At 40.3% G+C, this 26,452-nt stretch overlaps 1 protein-coding gene across 3 annotated transcripts in view; it reads left to right on the forward strand.

Moving 5' to 3' along the window:
• Positions 1-2,300: 2,300 nt before the first annotated feature.
• The window catches only part of ss (spineless), a 40,283-nt gene continuing 16,131 nt past the window's right edge, over positions 2,301-26,452 (forward strand). For 2 of the 3 annotated variants that reach the window (XM_065496918.1, XM_065496920.1), the window contains exons 1-3: positions 2,301-2,499; positions 12,984-13,174; positions 25,199-25,308. In XM_065496918.1, coding sequence (XP_065352990.1) covers positions 2,411-2,499; positions 12,984-13,174; positions 25,199-25,308 — 390 coding nt within the window. In that variant the 5' untranslated portion in view covers positions 2,301-2,410. Of the gene's footprint in view, positions 2,500-12,968; positions 13,175-25,198; positions 25,309-26,452 lie in introns of all 3 variants that reach the window. The other variant, XM_065496919.1, reaches the window with a different exon arrangement.

Consider the following 26,452-nt stretch of genomic DNA (forward strand, 5'->3'; position numbering starts at 1 on the left):
TTTATAACTGCTTGTCTTTAAATTATTAGCATAATGATCGCTCTCTGTCACGTGTGATTAACTATGTAGGATTAGAATTTTTACATTAGGAGATGAGCATGTTTCTGATGACTCAAATTTGCAAATAGATGAGCAGCTGGAATCATTACTTGCTCTGCTGATCTTGTAACTATTTGCAAACCTAGATATTTCATATATTTTCACCCATAAATACTTCCTAGAAGCAAATGATTTAGTTTGTCAAGTAATTATTTTAAATTTTGGATAGATTTCGGCATCCCATAAACCACAAGCACAAAATAAAATGAACTCATCTGGGCGTCCACAGCAAGTTTCGCATGAATTAGTTTTGAATTCGCTTTAGAGGAGTCGTCATCGTGTGTGTATTATATGTTCTGCATTTTCGTCGCCATTCAAATATTTGGTTAGCAACAACTCCCACATCGCAATCACGAAAGCGTGCATCGTTCTGTGTGCTTTTCAAAGTGGCGACAGAAAATTACACTTCCTGTCCGAAAAAGCTTAACAAATGTACCACATCCTCCTTTTGTGTTTCAAACCAATGTGCGCGTAAAAAGGGATTCAAACTGTTTTAAAAGTGTGGAAAGAAAACAGTAAAATACAACAGCTACGATATTTTTATTCTTTTTATATTCTAAGATTATATTTTTATTTTTGAACAAGCAGAAACGCACTCGTAGAGGTGCTTAAACAAAATTTTAACTCTTAAAATCATTTAAACTGCATTCTTTCTGAGGAAGCATTATCGGTTTAAGGATATACGCCGTAGCATATCTAAAAATTTCATATTAAGTCTCTGATGGCGCGAGTTTTGTTTGAAACATCCCTTATTCTTATTACAGCAAGAACAGAAAAGGCAAAATTGTTTTTTCCGTGCTTTTGGTAACTTTTTAAAGGGTCTCTGTTCTATTTTTACGGTGAGTTAAAATGATGGCCCTTTTAAAGCAAAGTGAAAAAGCAGTAAAGATGACGTATTAATTTATGCTAATATTTTTAAAAAAATATTTCTTGATAAAAGAGTGACGTTGTTTACTTCCGTCATAATTTCCGGCATTTAAATTCACCATGCTTTTTAAAACACATTTCTTGTGATCTCTGTATAAATGAACAGGTCTTTTCAAATTTCTTTCCAGATTTGATTTTTTACGGTAAAAGGAATGAAACGACGCCATGAAATCATAGTTTGCCTGAGTGCATTTGAGCTGTTAAAAAAATTGATCTCAAAATTCAAAAGCGTTGACAAAAGGTAGAGAGATTTGCAATTCCTTTTTATAATAATGATTAATTCCTACTTAAATTTAAGATCAATTTCTAATCTTTTTGCTTGTACTAGCTATAACAATTTTAAAAATCTAGGACTTTGTCAACCATAACAAAATTTTAAAACTGCACTAAAAATTGGTCATCATAGTTAGCCATTAATTGAATTAATTGTTGGTTTATTTGAACAAAGGAAAATTTTCAAGGAAACATTTGAAGCAGCTTCCTCGGTATACAAATAAAATTTTATTTTTGATTAATAACAATGATATTAATCAATATTTTTTAAATATTTTTATTTTATTTATAAAATATTGTTTTTATTATATTGCAAAGAGGTTTGGTTATAAGTTTATAATTATATTTTAGTCATTTTTTATAGCTAAGTTTGTTTTGAATAAACATAAAAAGTATAATTGTATCAAGCAGATATTTGACTTTTTACCTCAAAAAAAGAACTATTTATTTCAATCACAAATTGCGAGTATATTTACTGAACATGCTGAGTATTTAAAAATAAATCAATGAATATCCCCCCAAAATGGATCAAATTAATTAAATTAAATTAAATAAGCATTCTATATATCTCTAAAAAAAGGTTATAGTGATAACGAAAGTGCAATTTTTACGAAAGAAAATATTCCAAAGTTTGCCTTTTATCTCGAATAAAGAAAATCTAACATCGCAAATCATAAAAAATAATAGTATGAGCGATTACACAAATGCTAAGAGACGGTGATCATTGAGCGCATTCGTGACAAACTGCTCACAAAGTCGACTTATTAAGGCAAAAAGGATGAAAACCGCAAGCCGATCCTGTGGCACAGAGTGTCATGGAAAGTGCAGCTTTGGCAGAATAATATGCAAATCGATCGGCACTCTGTGCACTCTCCGGCAGTGGCACCGTGGAGCCGCCTCCCGGCGCCGATTGGCGGCGGCGGGACCGCCTCCGCGGCGCCCCGCCCCGGCCCGCCGCCTCCCAGGTTCGAGTCGCGCCGGCAGCTCAGTCAGTGGTGATCGAGGGACTCAGACACTAACACTGGCGGTGACCAACTGCGGAGCAGTAGTAGGGCCCCTGAAGGAGCCCACGGGGGCCCTGTACCACGATTATGGAGCACCGCCACCCACGATGCGGCCGCACCAGGCCGCCCCCTGCACCGCCTCCAGCCAACTGGGCACCGTGTACGCCACCAAGCGGCGCCGGCGGAACGGCAAAAGGTAGGCGAAAGGGCCTCCGGGTCCCCAAAACGGTAGTGGCTGATCGGGTGTGGTTCATCAATGGGTTGCAGCTGGGGGCTCACAACGAGGGTGGTATTTTTGGGGGAGAAATTTTGACGAGGGTAATTTGATAAATTTCAAAAGAACGAATTTTATTTTATTTTTCATTCGAGTTCATTTTTATAAAAGGAAAGTTTTTCCTTAATATTTTTTTTTATTTTCTAATTTCAATTTTTTTCCAAAACGCTTCTACAAATTTTTCCTGGTCATGCTAAATATTTTTCCAAGGGGGAGTTTTTTCTGCCCAAAGGTGGTTTTTTAATTGAATTCGCTAACGGAATATTTTATTTATTTTAATCTGAATTTTCACATTTGGAAAATTAATTTGTGAGATTGCGATAATTCATCCCTTCTACGCCAAGCTTCGTTTCAAACAGGGGGTGAATTTCCTTAACAAAAAGTCTTAATATTATTTAATGCGTAACAATATTTTTTCCCGAGCTGCCTCTACGCATTAATTCGATTTCTCCGTTTATGAGAGACCATAATATGCGGGTGGAGGAATAATATGCATATTGCTCACTGGCGTTGTCAACCAAGGCATTTTCGCAAAGCTCATTTCTGCACACTCGCATGGTTATGCACTCGCGTATGCGAGAGAAATGCACGCGGCCAAATGTAAACCGAATCCTTGCAACAACGCGCGCGTCTACGGCCGCTGTTGTTGTTTTGCCAGCCCAGCGAGCAGAGCTTTTGCAATGCTACGGATTAACCCCTTTTTGCGTGCAGCGTATGCAACCAGTTGGGAAAGCCTAACGAGCTGGTTGCATACTCCTGCGAATGGAAATAGCGAGAGGCCAACACGAAGAGAAGCGTTTAAGCTATGCATTGTGAGCGTGCATAATAATAAAAACGAGAAGCACAACCGAGTGCCTGAGCCTACATTCGACGGTTTTCAAATAATTATTCCTAATTTTCGCACCCGCACCTGCAGCTTTCCCAAGGTCGGCTGATAAATGTTGCACGGAAGCAGTAAAATGGGAACGTCCTTTCTCATTCAGTTGGTTTATTTATTATTTCAACCTTTTAAATTAAATAGGCACAAGCGGTGAATTCGATCCGGGGATTTCGCTCGACCGCAGAAAAAGCGTCCGCCCGGAATTGATTCGAGCTGCAAAGCGAAGCGGCAGTAATAAATTCGAAGGAGAGATTTGCATGTAATGCGCGGGGGATCAGCACTTGTGGTTTCGTCCAACCCCGTCATCACGTTTAAAAAAGATAGAAAAAATTCGATCGATCGCTGCCGATTCCACTTTAATTCGTGTGCAATTACCGCGCGGCGAATGCATTTTGCGAGAGTGAATTATCATTTAGCCGGTGCATCGGCTGAAATGCGCGTAATTGCCGGGGCTTTGGCGCTCGGCAAAGAATAACGATCCGCGGCCGGCCCGGGGCGATTCGCCGCGCAGCTTTTATTTCGCTATTACTATCATTTGGCCGGGGCCGCGCGGCGAAATTACAACCGCGTGCGGAGGCAGCTCTAAGCAGGTCCTTCATTAGCTGCCTCCCTGGCGTATACTTAAGGCAGCAGCAAAGATGCATACGTAAATTGCGAGCGCCGTTTTTCCCGGCCGCACACATTAGCATTCGTTTCTGTGTATCTGTGTTATTATGCCGTGCGCATTGATTAAACTCCAATCGGCTCACTTTCGGCCCTGCGATTGTCCGTCTCATGCCTTCCGATGTTGAGGTGGGACCGAAATCGCCTAATCACTACCCTCCGCGAATCCAGTTAGTCGCGCTGCTGATTGTTGGGCGGCCTGTATGCTAATCTGTGAATTTGCAACCAAGGACACCGACTGTCTTTTTTGCACATTAGCATTTTACTTCTGCATCTCCATGTGCATGCAGCAACAATGATGAGGCAATTCGGTCGCTAAAATCGTCCAACTGCTCGTATATTTATTTTGCAAAAACAGCGTTTTCCGCTGAACAATCGCCTCCTCTCGACTTATCCAGACAGGCTGAAATAAAAAGTCAAATGAGAGGCTCATTATCGCTGAGTTGCATAATGTCGGTGTCGCAACGAGACGAGAGAGTAACCGGCGTGTGTGTGATTATTATTGCGCACCACCGGATATGCAGTGGCCTGCAGAGCATTGTTTGCGCGTAATTCTCTTCGCCGTTGTTTCCATTTCGGTTTCATCCGCGATGCGATGTGCCATGTGATGCGGCAAAAAATCACTTTGCGTCTAGTGCTTCCGTTTTCACATAAGCTGCCCGCGCTTTTTCCCTGGCTTATCACTCAAAGTGAGCTGTTCTACAACAGACAAAAATATTCATTCACGGAAAATCAGACTTTGTTGCAATTGTATAAAACTGTTTGTAGATCTTAATTTGTTTTTTTCCACGCACTTTTCTATTTGAAAGCAATCAATCATTTTTAAAAATAACATTCAAAATTCAAGCAGGGAAAATACGAATTATCTGTGTCTACCAACTCCCTATAGAATGTACAGACCGTTTCAAATATTTTCAAATTTATTTTTGGAAAAATAACATGGAAGTTTAAGTTTTTTAAATATTAGTAATTCAGTGCAGAGCAGAGCCAGTTGATAATTTCAAATTGCATCACAACTAATTTTGGTGAATTCTGTTTTTCCTGCCGGTTGGAGCCTCAAATGATTTATTTTCGATGATAGAGACTTAATATCTTTTTAACCAGGTTTAGTCTAAATTTCGATTTTTGTCTCTAATCATATGCAATTATCTACAATTGAGTTGAAACGAAAATCAGGATCTGTTTCATTTGTATTACTTCTTGACACCCTTGTCCGGTTTCATCGGCACCTCTCGCAGTCAGTGCAATGCAATCGCGTCCCCCCAGAACATTGAAACCGCGCGCTAGCCCAGAAGACGAGGCGACATTCTTGGGGTCGTCTCTTTTTCAGTTTGTCCAGAAGAGGCAACAGAAATGGAGTCAAGCTTGCCCGAATAGGCTCGGCAGTGAACATCTGTGCTCGTGAGCCGCCGCACCATATCGCGCGCTTTTTGCACCGAATTCACCTTATGGCCAGGGAGCAGGCCGCGCTATCTCCGGCCAAAATCTCGAGAGCAGCAAAAGTTGTTTAGTGTCCGTATTTACGCCTGGCCTATCAGCAGCGACGGTAAAGGGCTCGGACACATTTGGTTATTCGATTAGCAATACCGGTAGCCACTCGATACCCTGTCGATATTTCACGGGCGAAACCACAGCCCAAGCGAAATGAACGGCGAAATTTGATACGTCACAGCAGAGAATTTGTCAAACTACACTTCTTGCCTCTGTCTTATCTGCGGAGGTAATCGGCGAAAATTATGCAAATTATCGCAGCGAGCGGACCTGCCCAGTTGATCTTTTTCTCCGGATTTTTGCCGTTTTTTTATGCCAAGGGCGAGATGTTTGCTCTTTCGCCGCTTTTGTCGGGAGCAAAAGCTGCTGCTGCTGATTATGTGTCACACTCTGATTATCAAGTTTCAGTCTTGGGGGCGCATTTAAATTTTGCACATTTGCCCAAAAGCGCTATAACGATCGCTGCGGGAATCTGACACTTATGAGAAATGTGTGACAATAATGTGCATGCAACTTTACCTATTACCTGAGCACGGAGGCTTATCCTCACTCTTTCTTTCTTTCATGTCGATGGAAACACATTTCACACAGGGCTTCACAGCGCTCGGCTGCTGTTAAGTGCATTTAACAACTATTTATTTTCTCCAGCACACTGACCATCAGCTACCTCTTTTTATATTTTATAATATTTTTCATCTCCTATAATTTATTCATGCATAAACGACGGCAGCCTAATGTTGTTATATATACCCTCCACTCCCCCTTATATATTCCGTTTTACAACTTTGAGCTCTGCGTCTCTTTTCGCTCTCTCTCTCCGCGCGCGTTTGTTCCCTCTATTCGACGTCTCTCTAATGGTATTAAAACAATAAACCCGAGCAGGAGAAGTTTTTTGATAACAATAAATGTAAAAATGGCTACCGGCGATTTTTATGGCCCCATGTGTGTATGTGAGTGGAGAATGTGTACGTGTATGTATGTATATTTGTGTGCTACCTCTATTATGCCATAATATTTTACAACGATAATTAGCCCAGAGCGCTTTATTGCTCTTTGCCTGGGAAGACGTAAATAAATATGTGTGCGCTCAAGATCTGGCCGGCCGGCCGAAAGATTTACCAACTTGATATTTGGAGTCAAAACGGCAATCAAAGTGTTTTCGATATAATGCTGCGAGGAAAACCTTCGAATCTCTCTCTCTATTTAATTACCGCAAAACGAGCTTCCAGAGACACTTTTTTAATATTCCTCTGCTGGAGGATATCGGGAACGAATTATAAAATCGCCGACGCCAGTAATTGGGTGGATTTGCATTTTTTATTACCATAAAAGAGGCAAAACCGTTCATGGGAGGGCATTTTCCAGAAACACAAAAATAGTGCTTTTAGCCTGAATGGACGGAAATGAGACGCAGGGCAAAACTTTTGATTCATAATTAAATTTATTAATGCGAAAACCGCTGCCGGCCTTGCGGAACTCTTTAACGCTTTTATTGGACAAGTTACTTCCTTTCGAACTATTTTGATGAATAGCAGCAGCAAGCTCGAGAGTGCTGTTGGTTTTCGCCACTGCAGCCAGGCGGCAACGTTAAAAATCAGCCAAATCGATCTAATCACTTGGCGTATCGCCCTTGCCAGTTGCCACCGCTGCTACTGCTGTATGTGGTTGCGCTAGTTTGCGGAATGCAGGTATAACAAAAGCATCTGAAATTACTGCCGACTACCATTAGACGCCGTGACGCCGTAGTTGGGCCGTAGAAAGGGCGTGGCTGCGACTTAAATAATTAATACCTTCATGAAATTAAAATATGCAATTAGCCTAATAGTCCGCGGAGAGGCATGACGCCGAGAATCGAGTAGATTTTTTGTGCACGGAATTGTTGCCTCGCCGTTGCAGTAAACAAACTATCTAAATAATTTATCATCGCTCAATCTTAAAATCCTTAAAATTAAAATCTGAATTATATTATCTCATCCGTTTATTTTTTTTAAAGTTACACAAATGCAAGAACTAATTGAATAAAACAAATTATCGTAATTTTCATTATCTTGAAATTTCACTTTTTTGAATAATGTTGAAATCACTGAAATAAATTTATATAAATAAATAAATTTGCATTAGCGTTTCATCCTGTGGTTTCGTTAAATTACACAATTTCTCTAAATTGAGACTTCACAGATTTAGGATATTCTATCAATGAAAATAACTTCCATAGAGTTCTAGTTAGCAGACTCAAAATATTTATTTTAAACATAAAAAATTTACTTTATTAAAATATAATTTAAAAGTAAATTAAAAAAATAGATGTACAATTTCTTTTATGTAACACAAAATTATTAAATTTAATAACATGCAAGGTATAAAAATTATGTTAAAATTACACAAAAATAGAAATTTAACTAGATTAAATGTGTTATTATTGTAACTGTCAAAAATATTTGAAAAAACACAAAAATAACTCATTAAAATCTTATGGAGAACTTTTGTCTTTTCCTTGGGAGATTTAAGAAATTCTTTATTGCAAACAAATCGAGTATTGGACGGATCCGAGTTTGCCTTGAAACAACGACGCTGTCAATGAAGTCGTTCTAAATTAAAATTGCGTGAGCAATCTGGGCGGCGAGATGATGCAGCGCGCGCCCCGCGTCCGAGACGGCGACGTACGATCATGCAGGCGCGGGCAGTCGGGTGAATGAATGAATGAGAACAAACGCGTGTGCATTTTTCATTTATTTACCCATCGCACAGGTTGGTTAGGTGACTTGCATGACGCCGACTGAAGAAGTGACGTGTATAAAATAGCATGTCTGCAGCAGCTGAGCCGGCGAGGGACCAAACACACACACTCTCGCGCGTACACACTCTCGCCGCTCGTGTGTTTTCTTCGTCGGCACGCACGTTTGCCTTCAATTCGCGTTCCGATAATATTAACAATACTCGTCGGCACCGGCGCTGATAATAAATGGCGGCTCACTCGCATGAGACAGCGGATAAATGGCCAGACCTTGCGTGGGTCATCCTCCTCAGGCGCACACAAAGGTACTCGCTTGCTCGCGCGCCGCGTGCATGCAACTCAACGAACACACACACACACACACTCACACGTGACGTAATTGCAATTAGTACCCTGACCTAGACATTATGCGTGCCACATGCAACCCAAAACCGGCGCTCGACCGGCCGCGTGACGACGCCTCTCTTGATGACTTTGTGCCTGAAAACGCGCTGCATGCTTTTTGTGCTCTGCCGATCATTAGCACCGGCCCCGATGGCGCTTCTTTTGCTCACGGCCGTGCGGAAAATTCGAAATTTACGGCAGCACAGCGCACCGAGACCGTCCTCTTTACGACGCCTAATTACCAAGAAAATTGCCAATTTTCGCCCAATTCCGCCTCCGTTTTACACACTCGTGTGTTTTCCTTCAGGAAGCCGCCCGGCTGAGGAGGCGCGAAAATTACTCATAAATGCGGAACAGGCGGTGTGTAACATGGTATTAACGCGTATTAGGATTGATTTGCCATCGGCTATAAATGCCTGCTACAATTTTCTTCATTCCTTGATCATATACAGAAAAGTCAAAATATGTATTTTGATATATTCATCATGGGTATTATTACTGTCGCCATTTAATTAGATAAAAACTAATTGGTGAACTTAATAAATAAACTAAAATTAAGTTACTAAGTTCGGCATTAAAGGAGAACGAATATTTTTAAGGAAAAATTGTCTCACACGTGTTCTCGTATCAAAACGTTTCGGCCCCCACACCTTATCAGTACCTTTGCGTCAGCAGTGAAACAAAATTCACGTCGATATGTTGGTGGCAAGAAAACTATGATGCCCAAAATCTCGTTCCTGAGCACCCTGATGGCTTCCAAAGGGTCAAATCCTACATATTCTGAAAGCTCTCGACTTGGCCTGTCCAACAGTGTGCAGATCTTGCAGATCAAACCAATACAGCGCCAATCAGGCGTCGTTAAAAGGGCTACACATGGGAATTTTATCATTCGAGGGCTACCCTGACGGCAGGGTTCGATTTATTACCTGTTCTGATGGTCTTATCTCACCTCAGGGGTGAGCCCAGAATGTTTCGAGGGTAAAAATCAATTTTTTTTCAACTTTTCAGGAAAACGGTCAAACATATTTGTTAAATAGCTCAAGGACCCTAACAAAATTTAAAAAAATAAAATTGTGCCCAACAAAGAGTTGAAAAATTGCAGCCTATAAGATAGATCAAATATCTCGTGGAAAAACCCCTTTTTTGTGGCTAGTGAATTGATATTTTTATACTTTAAAATGAGGTCATTGTAAGATGAACTGCGTTGATTCAAACAAAAGTTTTTGACAAGAAATAGGCAACGGAGCAAGCAAGGTACACTGATAAATCAGACCGAAATGATCGCGATGCGCCTTTAAAACTAATAATAATGATTGCCAGGGCTCAGGGCTGGTCGTTTACTAGTAATTATATCCATATGGTGCTATTAGCCTTTATCACATTCTCTCTCGACAAATCAATTAAAAATTTCTCAACAGTCAGAAGACAGTGTCCAAAAGAGATTCTTTTGGGTCTCTTTGACCAATACTGTATTAAGCTCTGCCATTTACGGGAGCTTTTATTACAGGACATAAAGAGGGGCAGAGCCCGCGCGCGGAACATAATATTTATGTTTGAAAAATAAATTAACTCGCACAAGTCATTAAGATTTGTATCCACGATTAGTTGGTTTAATTAATTCAATTAATTGTTAATAACATCGGCGCGCACAGAAAACGCTGGTCCCCCGATAAAATTAGTATTGTAATACAAGGCGCGCGCGAGCACAGCGTTTATTGTCTGTTTGTTAATTTAACTCTTTTATGCGTATATCGGCCGGTCATCTCTTTTCTCTCTCTCTCTCTCTCTCTCTCTCTCTCTCTCTCTCTCTCTCTCTCTCTCTCTCTCTCTCTCTCTCTCTCTCTCTCTCTCTCTCTCTCTCTCTCTCTCTCTCTCTCTCTCTCTCTCTCTCTCTCTCTCTCCCCCTCCTGGCTGGCCGCTGTGCTGGCTGATCTTCTTTATTCCTCTCTCGCAGTTGAGAGAGGTGAGTTTGCCCGCGGGCCTATTTCTTTTTGATACGGCTGGAAACCTTGAGACGGCCGTCGCCGCTCATTGAAGGGGGCGTTTCTATATTTATGATTGCGCCCGCCAGATTATCATTATACATTACTCGCGGGAATTGGTATTTTAGCGCAGTCATTTACCTACAGCTTCGTTAGCCGACTATTTTTTAATTAGATTAATCTCTGAAGCTCATCTTCCTCGGCCCGTGTGTAAAATTGTTTTCTTTTCCACCTCGCGGCTGTGCTTTCGTTTGTTTATCCAACGCGGGCCCAGTGCGTCTAGAAATCGGAATTTGATCAATCGCCTCTGAGAAATAATGAAATTGAAAACGATGATTTCGAGCGACACTGCTGATATATTCCCTCGATGCAAATGCGGCGTGCGGATGTAAATTAACTGCGTTATTATACGCGCCGCGCCGAGACACTTATCTTTGGTAATATTTCAATTTCGGGCCAGCCTCATTATAATAATCAGACGCTCCGAGAGAGAAAGAGAGAACGAAATTACCGAAATTGCCGGATTTCTCGGAGCAGCGCACCTGCTGGACAAATTGTCTCTGTCTTGTGAATGTGAGTTGCGATTTGTTCGCGATATTTCTGGCCGCGCGTTGTTATACACATTTCCAGTTGCATTTTGCTTTTTTTTTACCTCCACTGCGCCGTGGTATGGCTTTTGTTTTCCTCTCCTTCTCCCTCCGCTTTGCAGCTATAATTTAACTCATTCGAAACTGCTTTATCAACAGCGGAAGTTTCTAGGCAGATGGTATTATTTTATAGCTATAAATGCGCGCACCGTGCTGCTCATTTCACTCCAGCAGCACCGACGGTCCGAGGCTGAAAATTTATCCACCGTCGAACATAACTTGCTGCCAGCTCCGAGAGCGCGTGAATCCGACTAGAAAAAGAGCCGAAAGGGATTAATGAAATATTTATACACTCACATGTGCATTTCCTTCCGAATTTTTTGTAAATCGCGCATATTATGCATAATAAAGCCGCAAATAAAGACATTAATTGGCCTTTTCCTCTGTCGAGCGGCCGGCCAGATTTTCCCAGAAATTTGAGGCGACTCGCTCACAATATTTGCCGCATGAAAAAGCGCCAGTGTCGGCCGGGGATTTGGTTTGGAGCTCGTCTTTTCGGAGCCAGCGGCGATTGGGGGGACATCAGCGATCCGAGAGCTGGTTGGGGCTATTATTGTGATGTGGCTCGTTAGAGGCCAAATTTCTTTATAATATGCGGCTGGAGAGACGACTTTAATTGAGACGAGCGAGCACTACACATAGACCTCAGTCGCTTTCCATGTTTGGCCGGCGAAAAAGGGAGACGTTCGCCGCCTAAGCTCTTAAGTGTGCAAACTTTTTGCCTCATCGCATAATAGCTACGTGATTTATTTTGTAATAGTTTTGATTTTAACTAATGCACATAGGGACGGCTGCATCTGTGACTACATTTCTACATTACTGGAAAAATGATAAGAAAATGAATTTTCATATCCTAACCAACGTACCTATGCAAGGCACTGATTATTTGGTTTTAAAAATACTTATATAGATATACATAAAATTGAAAATACACTACTTCTTATTTTTAAATTTGAAATTAATGAATGGCTTAGCTCCGTGCGGAATAATTCCGGATGGATATTAGCTATTAGTGAAATTTTGAAAGGAAAAAATAAATAACACATTTTCTTATTGTACAGTGGCTGTTTCGGCCCCTCAGGACTCATCAGCAGTAATGCACCTCGAAAACAAAATCCATACCATTAACTGCAGAGAATTCTTAGTCAGCGATTGTTGAAAATGTCCGACTTAAAACATTTCTGACCTAAATCGAAAATTGAAAACGAGTGACGAAATCTCCTTAATTTTCACTCATTTGCTATATAGTTTAAGGAAAAATGATCTCATCATTATTGAACCTCTATAAGCAAGTGATCTGATCAGAATGATTCGCCCATTCGTCAACAAGAAAGACAAAATTATAATTTTATGAGGAACTTAATTGCTTTCAGTTTCAGTTTAAATTGATTTAAAAAACAAAACTTTGCCTTTTGTTTTTTTGTTAACATTTATCGAATATTTAATAAAACCTGCATACTAAAACACCAAGTTTTTCAACCCCTGGGATATGTATCCAAGTGCAGAAATGAATATTTTTTCTTTTCCCAATGCAAAGAAGGGAAAAATATCTCGTTGCAATAATAGCTGTGTAAACAGCAAAAAGCAGTGGCAATAAATGAAAGCATCAGTGTGTCTGCTTGCAGCATAAAGCCGCCGCCGAAGGATGGGGTGGCCAAGAGCAACCCGAGCAAACGGCACCGGGAGCGACTGAATGCCGAGTTGGACACCCTGGCGAGTCTGTTGCCCTTCGAGCAGAACATCCTGAGCAAGCTGGACCGACTGTCGATACTGCGGCTCGCAGTCAGCTACCTCCGCACCAAAAGCTACTTCCATGGTGAGTGTGTGCGCCTCTCAAATGCCTATAATTTTGCTTTTAGCAGCCCATATTTCATATTCACGGCCCTGGCGCCGCGGGCACTCGAGCCAATGTGTTATTTTGTTATTACGCGAATCTCTTGCTCTCGGGTTTTGACTTTGAGGCCGCCACCGTTTATTGATTGAGAAATACATCAAGTTGCCGCCTTTTTCTGCTGCCAGAGGCGCAAGGATCAAATTATTGTGCAGGAAAGTGAATATTTGAAGCCTTATACGCGGTGTGATTTATTTTCCTTTCCAAACATGACATAAATTCGAGAGTGAGAGTATTTCACCCGTGATAAGAATGTTTGATAAAAGTTCCAGGTTTATGTAGGACACCCAATTTTTAAAAAAACTGAATGTGCTTTTGAAACTTTTACATGAGGGACGGAGGTATATATTAAAAAAAACCTGAACAACAGTCTCCCATAAATTGAATCAAATCGTAAAACCAGGGTGTCAGGAAAGTTTCTCCAAAGCGGAATCAATTAACCAGTTGGACAAACAAGGGCTATGCAGATTAACACGTTTGTAAATAATAATCGTGCGCACGGCGTGACTTGCACACCTCCGCGCGTCGAAAGAGCCGGGAATACAATGTGTTGATTTTGTTAGGCGTGGCTCTGAATATCATTATTACATTATTTTCGTGTGTACACCAGAGATCGAACAAAAACTTGTGAATCATCTGCTCGCTCGTCTTATTTATGAACGCCGGCCCAGTGTGTAATTTCGGTCTCTCTTTCTGGCAATAAAATAAATTAACGCGGCGTGACCCTTTGACGCGGCGCATTTGTATTGAACGCCCGGTGATTTATGCTCGGATTAGAAGATCAAACAAGGAAGAGCGAGAGCTTGATGAGCGCGCGGCGCGTGCGGTGTGCATTAAGGGGTTGAAACATACACACAATGAAGGGTGCGGTCACCTTCCTCTGGCGCCTCGTCGGAATGGAAAATGAAATATAATTCGTCCAGGTGATATCCCCACAGGATGATACACATTTTATTCTTTATCGTGACGCGCCTGCCGCGGCCGCGGGGAGAGATAAAAAATGGTCTTTACGGGTACAACGCCGTGCATAATTAGCCAAATGGTCTCTGAGTGCTTTTATGACTCATAAAAACCAGTTTAAAAATTAATTAAGCTAATTTAAGAACTTTGATGCAGACGAAACAACACCTGCAAAAAATTTGTTGCCCAATTATCTATGCGGATAGGCAAATATTAGTCAAGAGAAATAATAGAAATATAAAAATCGGCGAACGTCATGTGCACGAGGGAATCAAAAGAATGTCTAAAAAAAAGAAAGAAACGACAAAATAGCTAACATATATAGATGAAGATAAGATCTTTACTTTAAACGTTTTACGAACCGAGGAAATAGAGAAGAAAGGAAATTTAATACATAAGCTGCCGAACGTGAAGTATTAATTAAACAAAGCACAGGGGTGCACATTTCCAGCTTTTAATTAAAAAAGCTGCGACAAGAGATGATAATAAATTAGATATTATGACTACAGGCGCGCCGGGCGCTCATTAATAAAATGGAATGAGCAGCACCCAGAAAAATAAAAGGGCTGCTTGATTAAGTTGAGTGAGCGGCGAATAAAGAACTGCTGGCCGCCCGGAAAGATTGATGGCCAACACGCGCTTTGTGTCATCTGCACAGGTAATTATGACTGCTGTGTGTGTGTGTACCTGGGGCCAGGTGCTGCACAAACACAAAAAAGGAGGCGTAACTCTCGTGCCATATCACACAGAGCGAGCACGCACGCAGCCCCGGCAATCGCCTATACACATACTCGCTCGCTCTTTTTGTTTCCCCAAATGAGAGAGAGAGAGAGAGAGAGAGAGAGAACAACGGGCCGCCGAGGAAATATAATAAACTGCCAACAACTGTAATTGAATATTTGATTTAGCATCCCAGCCAAATATTTTCCCCGCCAAGGGATGAAATTCCCTGCTCCTCTCGCCTCGATTCATTAAACTCGGTCTGCCGTGCGGCAGGCCCGGACGCCGGAAACGAAACTTTGTGGAAATTTTACAGCTGGCGCTTTTCTATGCACCGCGAATGAATTTGGTTGAAATGATATATAAATAAATACAAAACGGCTTATATAGTTGCTATCCGGAAAGGGCCAAATATCTAATACCACAATGAAGATTTCCTTTGTTTTTCAGAGCATACTTGACATCAGTTCTGTTTTATTTTGAGTTAAAAAAGTTCATCCAGGGAATTTGATTTTATCTAATATTGCAAAAGGAATATAATTCAATGGATCTATTTCTTATTTCTTTGTGAATTGATGTCCGACATGGTCGGCTAAAAATGACAAATATGAAAGAGAAAATTATTTTCACTCACGTTCCAGTAGAACAGTGGTTCCTGTTTTGGACCCTCTAAGGCCTCATCAGAGTAGAGGTTTATCCGCAAAAATATATCAAAACCACAGCATTGTAACTGCTGAGTTTATTAGCTGAACCGCTAGCGATTGAAAACGGTTAACTGCACTCATTGCTGACGAGTGAGCACCATAAAACAGCAAAAATTTCAGAAAATCTATCGATTTTATCTTGATTATAACTAAGACAGGTTTGTCACGAAACCTTAAAAAATTGTTACTCGAGGCTGGACTTCATTCCAGAAAAAATAGACTCAGTTTTCTAGTTAATTTCATTTCACCACTATTATTTTTTTTTTCAAATTTAGCTTGTGACGTGCACATAATAAGTAATATATATCTGTGTGCTTTCCGCCGCTGTCAGAAATGCAAAGCGGCGCGCAATTACAAGTCCCTCGACCCACAGATAACCACGAAGCGATGAACTTGCAGCTTGTGTACTGCTGCTGCCACCGCCGATTTGATAAAAGCAAAGTTTAGGGGCAGACAGGCAGACAGCCCCGCGTTGTGTATGTGTGTTGCTCGATCGCAGCAAAGAAGCAGGTAAATTTCCTGATAAAAAACGCCGCACTTTGACGTCAGAAAGTGAGTTTATAGCAACACAATAAGGGCCTTTTGCTTCTAAACAATCTAAACGCGGCGAGATAGCTCAAGGTGCAACCAAATCGGTAACAAAACAGTTTGACTGCAGGTTTCGATATATGCTGGTGGTTGTTCAAGTTTAAAAATTTAATGGATAGTATTTTTATTGTTCACTACTTCCTATTTCAAAAAGAATTTTAATAAATTTATTATAATTACCATTCGGCTAATTACTGGACTCTAAATGCTAAAATGACTTCATTTGGTAAGGAATATTCAAATGAAAGAGCTAAATTATGCAAATTACCATATTTAAATAGCTTACAATGACAAATAAAAAAATATATTTTATAAAAATTTGAAATATTTTCTTTATAAATTTTAAATTTTTTGGAGACAGCTGTTTTTTATTAGTAATTTATAAACATAACATATACTTCTGTTTTTTATTGTTAGCAACAAATGGATATAGTTTAGATTAACGTCTAATTTGCATATTTATGAAAATTAAATAAATTTGACACATCACTAATCTTCTTACTTCAAATTATCAATTTTTTTTCAATCTCTGTGCGTATATCTAGCATCATTTTGTCGTTGTCATGTACCCCTTCACCTCAATGCCTCAGTTCTTAAAATCATGAAAGCAATAAAGACTCGCTCAATACCTAGTTCAAAATACACATTTCGATTTTTTTCTGAAGGTTTGTCCATGTCCATGCACCCGAAATCGATTTTCAGCAGCCACAGCGCCAGTGCACCAAGCACGCATGTAAATCTCGGCGGCCAACTTCATATTTCACGCAGAGTGTCCTAGCACAACCCTTTCTTTGATCCTCTCCAATGTCCCGGTGGAACACGATTTTCGGTCGGTATCGCCCGACGGGAGTCCAGACCTGGTGGAATCAAAGCGGTGCGCGTGGAACAAAAAAAATATACGTCAAAAAGTGACGGGGGGTGCGAACAAGCGTATCATTAATATATGTATATGGAGGCGAGGAAGGCGCGCGGCGGAGCGGACAGAGGCTGGCTGCGGCTGCGGTGCGGCGCATTAGATGGAAATGAGTGCACAGCCGAGATCAGGGGCCGAGATAGCGACCGCCAAAGCAAAAGACCTCTTGAGGGGCGTGCCCTGTGACCTGCGGGGTCGATATTTATTCATGCAACATGGCGCGCGCAATATCTATGCGACAAAAGTGGCGAGCGCACAAACATACACACACATTTATGAGTTGGTGGTGTGTGTGTGTGTGGGGGGCGCGCGCGGAAATAAATTCCGCAAAATTATTGCCAGCGTTGTATAGCGCAAAGAAAGTTTTATGTTTTATTTTCTGCCGCGTGAGGGAGCGAACGAGAAGCGGCCGGCGGGGCGTGCATGCGAATAATTTGCAGTAGAGTGTGTGTGTGTGTGTAGTAATATTGATTGCTCGGCATGCGTATTTTAGGTCGGCAGTCGACGGGTTTCACTCAGATATGTCACATACTGCTCACAAAAAGTCGATACATGTATGTTATACTCTGCAAAAAGCGCTAATTGGCTAGCCAGTTATCGCGGATTGATATATTTTATTTTTTTATTTAGAGATACGAGGTATCTATAGAGACGCAAATAAAGTTTTGTTCCAGAAAATGGTATGAAAATTTAATCTAGAAAAAATCGATTAGTGTGACAGAATTTCACTTTTTGTTCAAAGACCAAATTTACACACACCATGGATTTTTAATGGCTACTTCCAGAGACGAACAACAGGCAAAAAAGGCTGAAAATTTGAAAATAAATTTTGTAAAAGAAAAATATTTTCACACGCTCTCGCAATGCACAGGAGCTGTTTCGGCCTCACAGGCCTCATCAGCTTACCTCCAAAACAAAATTCATACCACTGTTTTAGCTGTTTATAGAAAAGTCAGAAAGGGATTGTTGAAAACGTCCGCCTGCACTCATCGCTCACTGCACACGAAAATCTTGACAAAACCCCGCAACTCGCATCTTCCTGTGATAATAATTTCGATAATTTCCTTTAACAACAATTCAACTAAGCCAAAAATTCCATCCTTTCTTATTTAAAGTGGTTTTCAGTTTTAAAAACTGTTCCTATCATCACGAAAAAATTCTAGCAGACATTTCATGCCCCTTCGTGAAGGATTTTAATTGCAAAGTGCAGAGAGAAAATAATTTACATCCCCATTTAGAAATTGTTGATTGATCTTGTTGCAATCTTTTTAGCTATCCCACCTTCTTGCGATTTAATTTACTGTGAATTAACTACTGTATGAGAAACACGCATACATGACCGTTAGATCGTTTTAGATCAACACCCACTTAAAATTTTGAAAGGTAAATTTTAGAGCTGACAATAAATCCATTTTATTACGTAAATTTCAATTTCATTAAATTATGCGTATGTATTTTTCTTTGTTTATGTTTTAAGTTTATTTTTTAGCCTATGACATTTATGTAAAAAAATCGGCAAGAGAACAACAAATCAAGGCAAAAAAACTTTAATTTTCTCTATTTCTACTTAAACTTTCTGCTCTTAATTATCTTTCCAAGTATACACATCGCTTAACGTATAACGTAAGGAGAAAATATTTTTAATCTCTGCGAAAATAGTTTAAAATGAAAATGAGCAATTTTCTATTAATCAAATTTCGCTTTGTTCTCTTGAGAAATGCACTCTGCATTGGGCATTGATCACACGCGACTAATTTCCCTCTGGTGTATGTAATACAGTCCTGTCACAACATTTATTTAATCACAACCGGCTCGTGGCGGATATCAATAGACGAAAACGCAATAAAGAAAGAGTGCGCGCGGGGGTGGCATGGACACGATCGGTGGGTGCATCGATGACAATGACATTGAGGAAGGAGTTAGCTGTTAGCTGTACAATAACGCGAGCGAGCGTGTTCAACGGGCTCTGCTCTCACTCGTCACGGTAGATTTGGTCCTCCTCACGCACCCCGCAAGAAAGGTCAGCTGCACAAAAAGCAGCTGGTCTGGCTGGCTGGCGTGCGTTATGCCCTCCGAGGTAATTACCGAGTTCATTATTCCCCTAATATAGCGACATACACGCTTTCCAAACGCACTTTGTTTTCTCCCTGCAAGTGCACACTGCGCTGCTGTCATTATTTCCTCGTGCCGGCGGAAACAATACGCCGCCGCTTTGGCTGGTCAGCAGCAACCAGGCTGGTTTTACTCCGACACGGGGGTGGATTTATTTTACACAGATAGAGCCACTCATTCCGGTCAATTAAACTGTCGTTCCGCGACTGCAGAAGTGAATAGCACTTTTATATCTCTTTTGGAACAGCAGCTTTTCACTCTGGACCAGAGAGCTCACGTGGGAAAGGTCGGTGGGCATGCAAAGAGTTTAGAAAATGACCACATGCTCAATTTATAGCTAATAATTGAATAATTTCGGAAGACATTAAACTAAAATAGTTGAGCTTTCCAATTTGAAAGCTTACAGCTGAGACAGTTTTTTGTAAAACGTTTCTACTTACGCATTATTTTATTCAACTTGACTTTAAGAATTGAAATATATATAGATAAAACTAATGGAAATAATTGTAATTTGTTTATCTCTTAATGTATTCTCGAACACACACTTAAAAATAATTTATTCTGGTTTTTAAGTAAAAAATTTCATAAAGGTCCAACTATTTTGCGTAAAAATGAATTTCCTCGAATGTAACGTGTCTCTATTATAATAAATAGTTTTTTAGAACTAACATACTCGTGACGCATTAAGACTGAAAAAAATTTAAGTTTTTATTTTTAGATAATATCTAAAAGGGAATGAGAAATAATGAAATTTAATCCAGAATGGAGTTTCTCGTTGCGAAAAATTTATGAATCGACATCAAATACGGTCATCCCGCCCAGGCAGATGGCGGGTCCCAGCCCCCAAACATGCTTTCGAAAAGCTAAAACTTGATTTTCAATCAAATTTGAGTCAAAGCCGCTTGAAGTCTGCACAAAAAATGCGATGTTTCCAAAAACACCGTTTCTCATGATGCAAAAAACCACAATTTCCGACTTTAAATCCGATTTTCTCAAAAACGAAAAAAGCCTGTGGCTTTAAAGTCCAATTTTTTTTTAGCGAACTCTTCATGCAGAAATAAGATCTCTTGCAAATCAGTCCAACAAGAGCAAATCTTGTCAAAGCACGTTTTTCGCCAAGAACGCAGTTGACGGAAATACCGCTCGGCGTGCGAGTGAAAAGCATTGAAAGCCCGCCCAAATGTAAGGGCATGCAGCCCCTGAAGTGCCGTGCGCTCAGACACATGATTACTTTAGCCGTCGAGAACAACAAACAGACAGACAGCAGTTTGTGTAGTTGCATAAATTAAACACACAACACCGGCGCGCGGAAGCAACGATCGAATCTGCAGAATAAACAATAAGTGCATTTATTCTGCTTTTTTGAGAGAGCGAGATTATGGCTTCTAATGCCGTGCATTAAGTGCTGCACACAAGTGCAGATTTCGCAAACTTGTACGGTTTTCCACGCTCCGCGGAGAGCGATCGACGAAACAAATCGCGGAATAAAATTTTTCGTCTTCCCCCGTGCATAAATTAAGGCAGCTCGCGCGCGAGAGAGAAAGAGAGGCAAAGGAAAATATTTATTGTTGTAGCATTATACGAACGAAGACCTGCAGGTGTAATAATTTATTAGTACCAGTTTACAGCAAAATATTTCCTTTTGATTAGCTGACTGAGAGTATATATGTGTGTGAGCGAGCGGGCGAGCCAGTGAGTGAGGTCATCATTTTAGCAATTGCGCAAAAGCCATTAAAAATGACAAATTTTCACACACGCTCTTGACAAATGACCGACTTGGATCGGAGATCGAATAATGTTGGCAAACTACTGATTTTGACATTTGTGAGTACAAGGCAAGATGCTTGAAAGTCAGCCAGTGGAAACTCCCAGAGTATGGTTTATGTTTTTTAGTTTATTAAATAGTTATACAGTTTAGCTATTGGCATGCTGCCTTTATTCGATTTTAATTATTTAAAAAAAAATCCAAAATATCCTAACGAGCTCCCTTTTTTAATGGAAAATGTACAGAATTTTAATTCAACATGATAACTTTTCAATTTTAAGTTTCTTTAGTCACATTACAGTGAATTGGACTGCATGTTTCAAAGGGATTTGTGAAGAAAATAAATAATTTGTTTTAAAAATTTAACTTCAAGTGGATATATTAAAAAAATTAATTAAAATTAAATAGTTTTTAAAATAAAATATTTATAACCCAGTGTTTGCAAAACTTTCTTATTTAGTTGTATTATATTATTTATATAAATAATAATAATTTTTTGTAAATAACATATTTTGTATAAATTTCATTTTAAATGTTTTAATTTTTTACATAATAATATGTAGGTTTTTTACATTAAAAAATATTATTGCTACATTTTTTGCTACAAAATTAGTATTTATTTTACCATCAATGGATTGAAATAATAAGTTAAAAATATTTCATTAGTTTTCATAGTTCTCATGTTTCCTTTTTGATAGCCGGTGTAGTAAATGTTGATTAACAATTTTGTATAATAAAAGCTTTAATTTAAAAAATACAAGTAGTTAATTCAGATCATCGAGTCTCATGTAATTGAATTACCAAGTAAATGAAGGGTCCAATGCCAGCTAATGCAAAGTTAATGAATAATAGTAATGCCTCGGTGGATTTTATTCAGTTGCATATTTTGATAAGGACTTTTTTATAGTAGAAATGATCTCATGAGCGGCTGACTGCACTCGTAGGCAAATTCGATGCTGCTCAGTGCTCACACAACCTCATTTGTTTTATCTGTGAAAATCGCCGGCAGCGAGCGGATCGCGAGCCAATAAAAGTAGATTAGACGCGGCCGTGCAAGCAGGGGTCACAGGTTGGCTCGCCAGTCTGGCGGCGTCGCGACGAGAGCGAAAGAGTTGGCTGCCTCGTTCCTCGCACAGAGTGGGTGTATTGATTGCGAAAGGGGGCGCATGCCTCGTGCATTTCGGTTGCCTAGGGAACAGGGTGCATAGCAAGCGGCAGCCGTTCCGCTCAGCCGCCGCCGCCGCCACCGCCACCGCCGCCGAGCGCACAGAACATCAAGGTAGAGAGTTTTATAAGGAGAAAGAAAGAGGATTTATTTATTACGGCTCCCACCCCCTCCTGGGGCGATAAATCCAGGCGTGCTGACACCGACCATATTTCTAATTACGCCGGGTCCCTCGGCCGCGCCGGCCCGGGCTCATTACCATGCGCGCACAGCACACTGCTGCTACCATTGTTTATCACTGCGCGGCGGCCGAGAGATTTTCGTCCGAAAAAAGCACAAATACGAAGAGATCGAGCTGGCCGCTCTTCTCGGATTAAATTTATTTCACTTTATTTATTTATGGACACTGTGTGTTCGGCTGTTCATAAATAACGGCGAGGAAAATAGCCTTTTAACTCTTTTCTCTCTTTCAGCATTTTTCATTTTTCCCCGGGCCGCGCGCACCGGCGCTGGTTATTTATTACACATAGGCGTAAAATATAACTATATTCGACGAGATTGTGGGCTTTTTGCATACGCAATGAGCGCCGCTCGCTCGCTTAATGATTGGATTTCTCAATCCGACACCCGCGACGCCCAATAAAGCAGCCGTCGAAGGGCCGCGCGTTTGCCAATATCGCGCGTACAAGTCTCGCGTCCAGCCCTTCCCCGCTCTGCGCTGAAACCCGAGACGGGCGCAACTCTGTGCCATTGCACCAACCATTACTCTCGCTCTCTCAAGCACAGCGGCCTGATCAATCGCCTATAGCCTCGCCAATTTAACTTTTGCAATTACCGGAAAGTTTGAAGACAACTCAATTTGACGCCGGGCCGGCTTATTTCGGCGTCTCTCCTTCTCATGTCACTTCGCAACACAACACAACCACGGGTGGCGTCCCGAAGTCGCACTTTTCACCATATTTTTATGAGCTTTTCAAAGTTGGTGTCAGCAGAGTCTCTATAATAGTCCCTGATCAAAGCCTGGGTGGTAATTTAACGTAATAATATGAAATTAAGTTTTGATGACGTTGGTATAACATAATTAAATCTCAAAGTGCGGAGTGATATATTTTCCCATGATTGAAACACAAATAAAAAATTTAAATTCCTAGCCGTGCAATCTTGAAGAGTATCGAAATTAATCTATCTTGAAATTTAAATTTTCTTATCAACTTCCGAAAAAATTATATTTCTGGTTTAGGCTTGTTTTGCAAGCGGGATAAAATTGGAATTTTGAACCTTCAACTCAACATGAAATTTGTTTTTGATGGTACGCACTATGGGAGCATTTGTATTTGTATCGTATACTAAACGATTTTGCATTTCTACTTTCACAAAACCGTTGTCCTCTTTAGTTCCAATTAGCAGAAATTGTCCGATATAAAATTTTTAATGAGATTTTGGAGGTTCCAGGTGAAATTGTGATTAAATTATGATGTCACACAAAATTCAAAGTTAATGCTGATTGAAGATATTTTATTTTCCGTCTCCTGCCACGTGCTTTAAATTTTAAACTTTTACAAGAAAATTATGTAATCTACAAAATTTTCCTATTAAAATTTTAGATCAATGTGTGGTTTGATAGATGTTTTAAACTTGGGAAGGAATTGTGTGCATTTTTTATTCCATTTTGTGTATGTACGTTGTAACACGGATTAAAAGGTTTATATTGCATTGCACTTTTATGTAGAGAGGAACAAGGCATTTTTAAAATTTCATTTTTGCTTGTTGTATACACAGTTGTTATCTTCCAAATTATATATATTTATCATAAATTAGCTAGAATAATTATAACAAATAAAAATGTATTAGAGATAAAATATAATTAACTGCAAAAAGAAACTTAATAAATATTAAATTAAATTATTTTTATAAATTGTTATTCACTTTTAAATGTATTTATAAGATTTATGAGTGGTTAAAATAGTAAAATGCAAATTAAAACATTAAAAACAGTATTTTATTAGTTATTTTATTGTTAGTAAAATGTACCATGCTGGATCCAATCGGCGAATGACTCGAATTTATTTTGTTTAATAACTGAAACCCAATGCTGACCAGAACAAATTTTAATTTTGATTTCTGGCTATGATTAGAGAAAATTTTGTGGAATATTGAAACACACCAGCGCTGTCCAAAAATAAATCAGAGAAAAGAGGCGCAGTCATTGAACTGTAGACGCTGACAGTCGGTCGGAGGCGCGCTTTGGAATAACAAAAGGTAAATGAGCGTGATAAAGGCGTTAATAGGTCCCCCACTGATATGATATTGCCGGGCATACGCGGCAGCGCTATTTGTTTCCGAAGCCGGTGATTAGACGATGACGCAGCCACATTGGCCGAAACGCACGCGCGCGCGCGCACCCTCGCCGATTGCCGATCATCGCGCCAGCTAATTGCGATTTCATGCCCCATCATGGCACGTAAATAAATCTGCCCACCGAGGAGTGAATTTCATTGTTGTTGTGTGTGATTGCGCCGGGGCCGGCATAAATTAGCATCGATTCGGTTCGTGTCGCGCGGCGTTATTTACCGCGAGCACGATTTGCAAACAAACCGAGGAACTGCCGAGGTGTGAAAGTCTCGAGACGGAATTTAATTTTGTTTACACGTCTATTACGCGCTAGGAGAGGACGGCATTATTTTTCGACTGAAAACAAAGAAGCAGATTTGGAGGAAAGAACGACGCCGCGCGGCAGCAATTTAATGTGGCCGCGATTAATTGGACTGATTGTCTTAGTTGGGTGGGTTAAGAGTGCGTTCGCCCCTCGCACGCGCGGATGTCACGATGGGTGACACCAAATTTCCAATGATTATCATAACAGCACCTGGGCGCGAGCGGCGTAAACTCGAAAAGCATCGGTCTGTAAATTCATTAATCTTGTGAGCGCGAAAACACCCTGCGACTTCCTCTCGTTCAGCTATAATAATCCCGTTTTCTGCCATTTAATTGTCGTTTAACCAATTTTCTCGTGTGATTGCAGTGGTGATGCACAGAGACAAAGAAGACGGTCTCCACGGAGACCCTTCGTTCAGGTCTCGAGACCTAACAGCACTAGATCATTCTGTTTTGGACGGAGATATGTTCCTTCAGGTAAGACTATAAATAACCTGCTATACGTGTACGTGCAGGCCAACATTTTAATTGACTCGCATATTATGGAAATCAGGCGTCAAATAAAACATTTTCGAACCTCTGAGGTGTGTGAGCGAGAGAAAAGAAAGAGCATGCGTACGTATGTGTGACCTTTCGCCCGCGAACGAATATAATGTCTAAATTACAACATCCGCTTAATTGGCACAAGCATGAATGAAATTAAATTCGGGTCATCAGCGGTCGAACACTTCACATAAAACGCGATTACGATCTCTTCAGAGCTGGAAGGTAAATTAATCTCGAGAGCGAGTGAGCGCTTCTCATTTGGGGTAATGGTTGCCGTGTAGTGCATAACTCTTAGGGGTCTATTATGATATTAAAGCAAGACAAAGAGATTAATCACTCTTATTGAGGGAAACGTCTTCTTTTCATCCCGCTGGCCGCAGCTCGCGCGCGCTCTCGTGTGTCTGCGCTGTGGATTTCACGGGCGAGAGTGCTCAAAGACGCGCGCAGCCGAGAATCTCCTTCGGCGAAGATTAATAGCTGCTTCGATTCAAAGCGGACTGCCAGGTTGCATTTCAGACATCATTTGTCCGTCGGCATATCGTGGCTCTGTTGCTCCTTTATTAATGACCCGCACTCATGTGCTCTCTTTGCTTTTTTCCCCAACGCAAAACATCGTGTATGAGACGCAAAAAATTAACGGATACCTAATGGACTTACTTGCGAAATCTTTTATTTTTTTATACTTACTTAATTTTCATTCATTCCAACAATCATTTTAATTCTTGCCACACAGTAAAACTAAGGTCTAAGTGCATTGGAAGTTTTCTGAGGATTTTGAAAGCAAATTTGCTGTTCTCTTTCAGACGTCTTAAAATCAGCAATGTGATTTATAGAACGAAAATTTTAACAATAGCTCTTGTTTATGCGTGTTTTGATCTGCGCTTGTGTGGCTATAAATGTAAAATCAAATTTAAAATTAATCTGACACATTCTCGCACTGAAAAGTAGCTGACCTCATTTGTAGTTCTTTAAGATGAACAAGAAAAGTGCGAGTGAATGATTTTCAAAATTGAATCTATTTTAAATACATTGCAAAATAAAGATTCTGCAGCACTGGCCATTGAAACCGATTGAC

This window comes from Cloeon dipterum, chromosome 1 (genome assembly GCF_949628265.1).
Source record: "Cloeon dipterum chromosome 1, ieCloDipt1.1, whole genome shotgun sequence".
Lineage (NCBI taxonomy): Eukaryota > Metazoa > Arthropoda > Insecta > Ephemeroptera > Baetidae > Cloeon > Cloeon dipterum.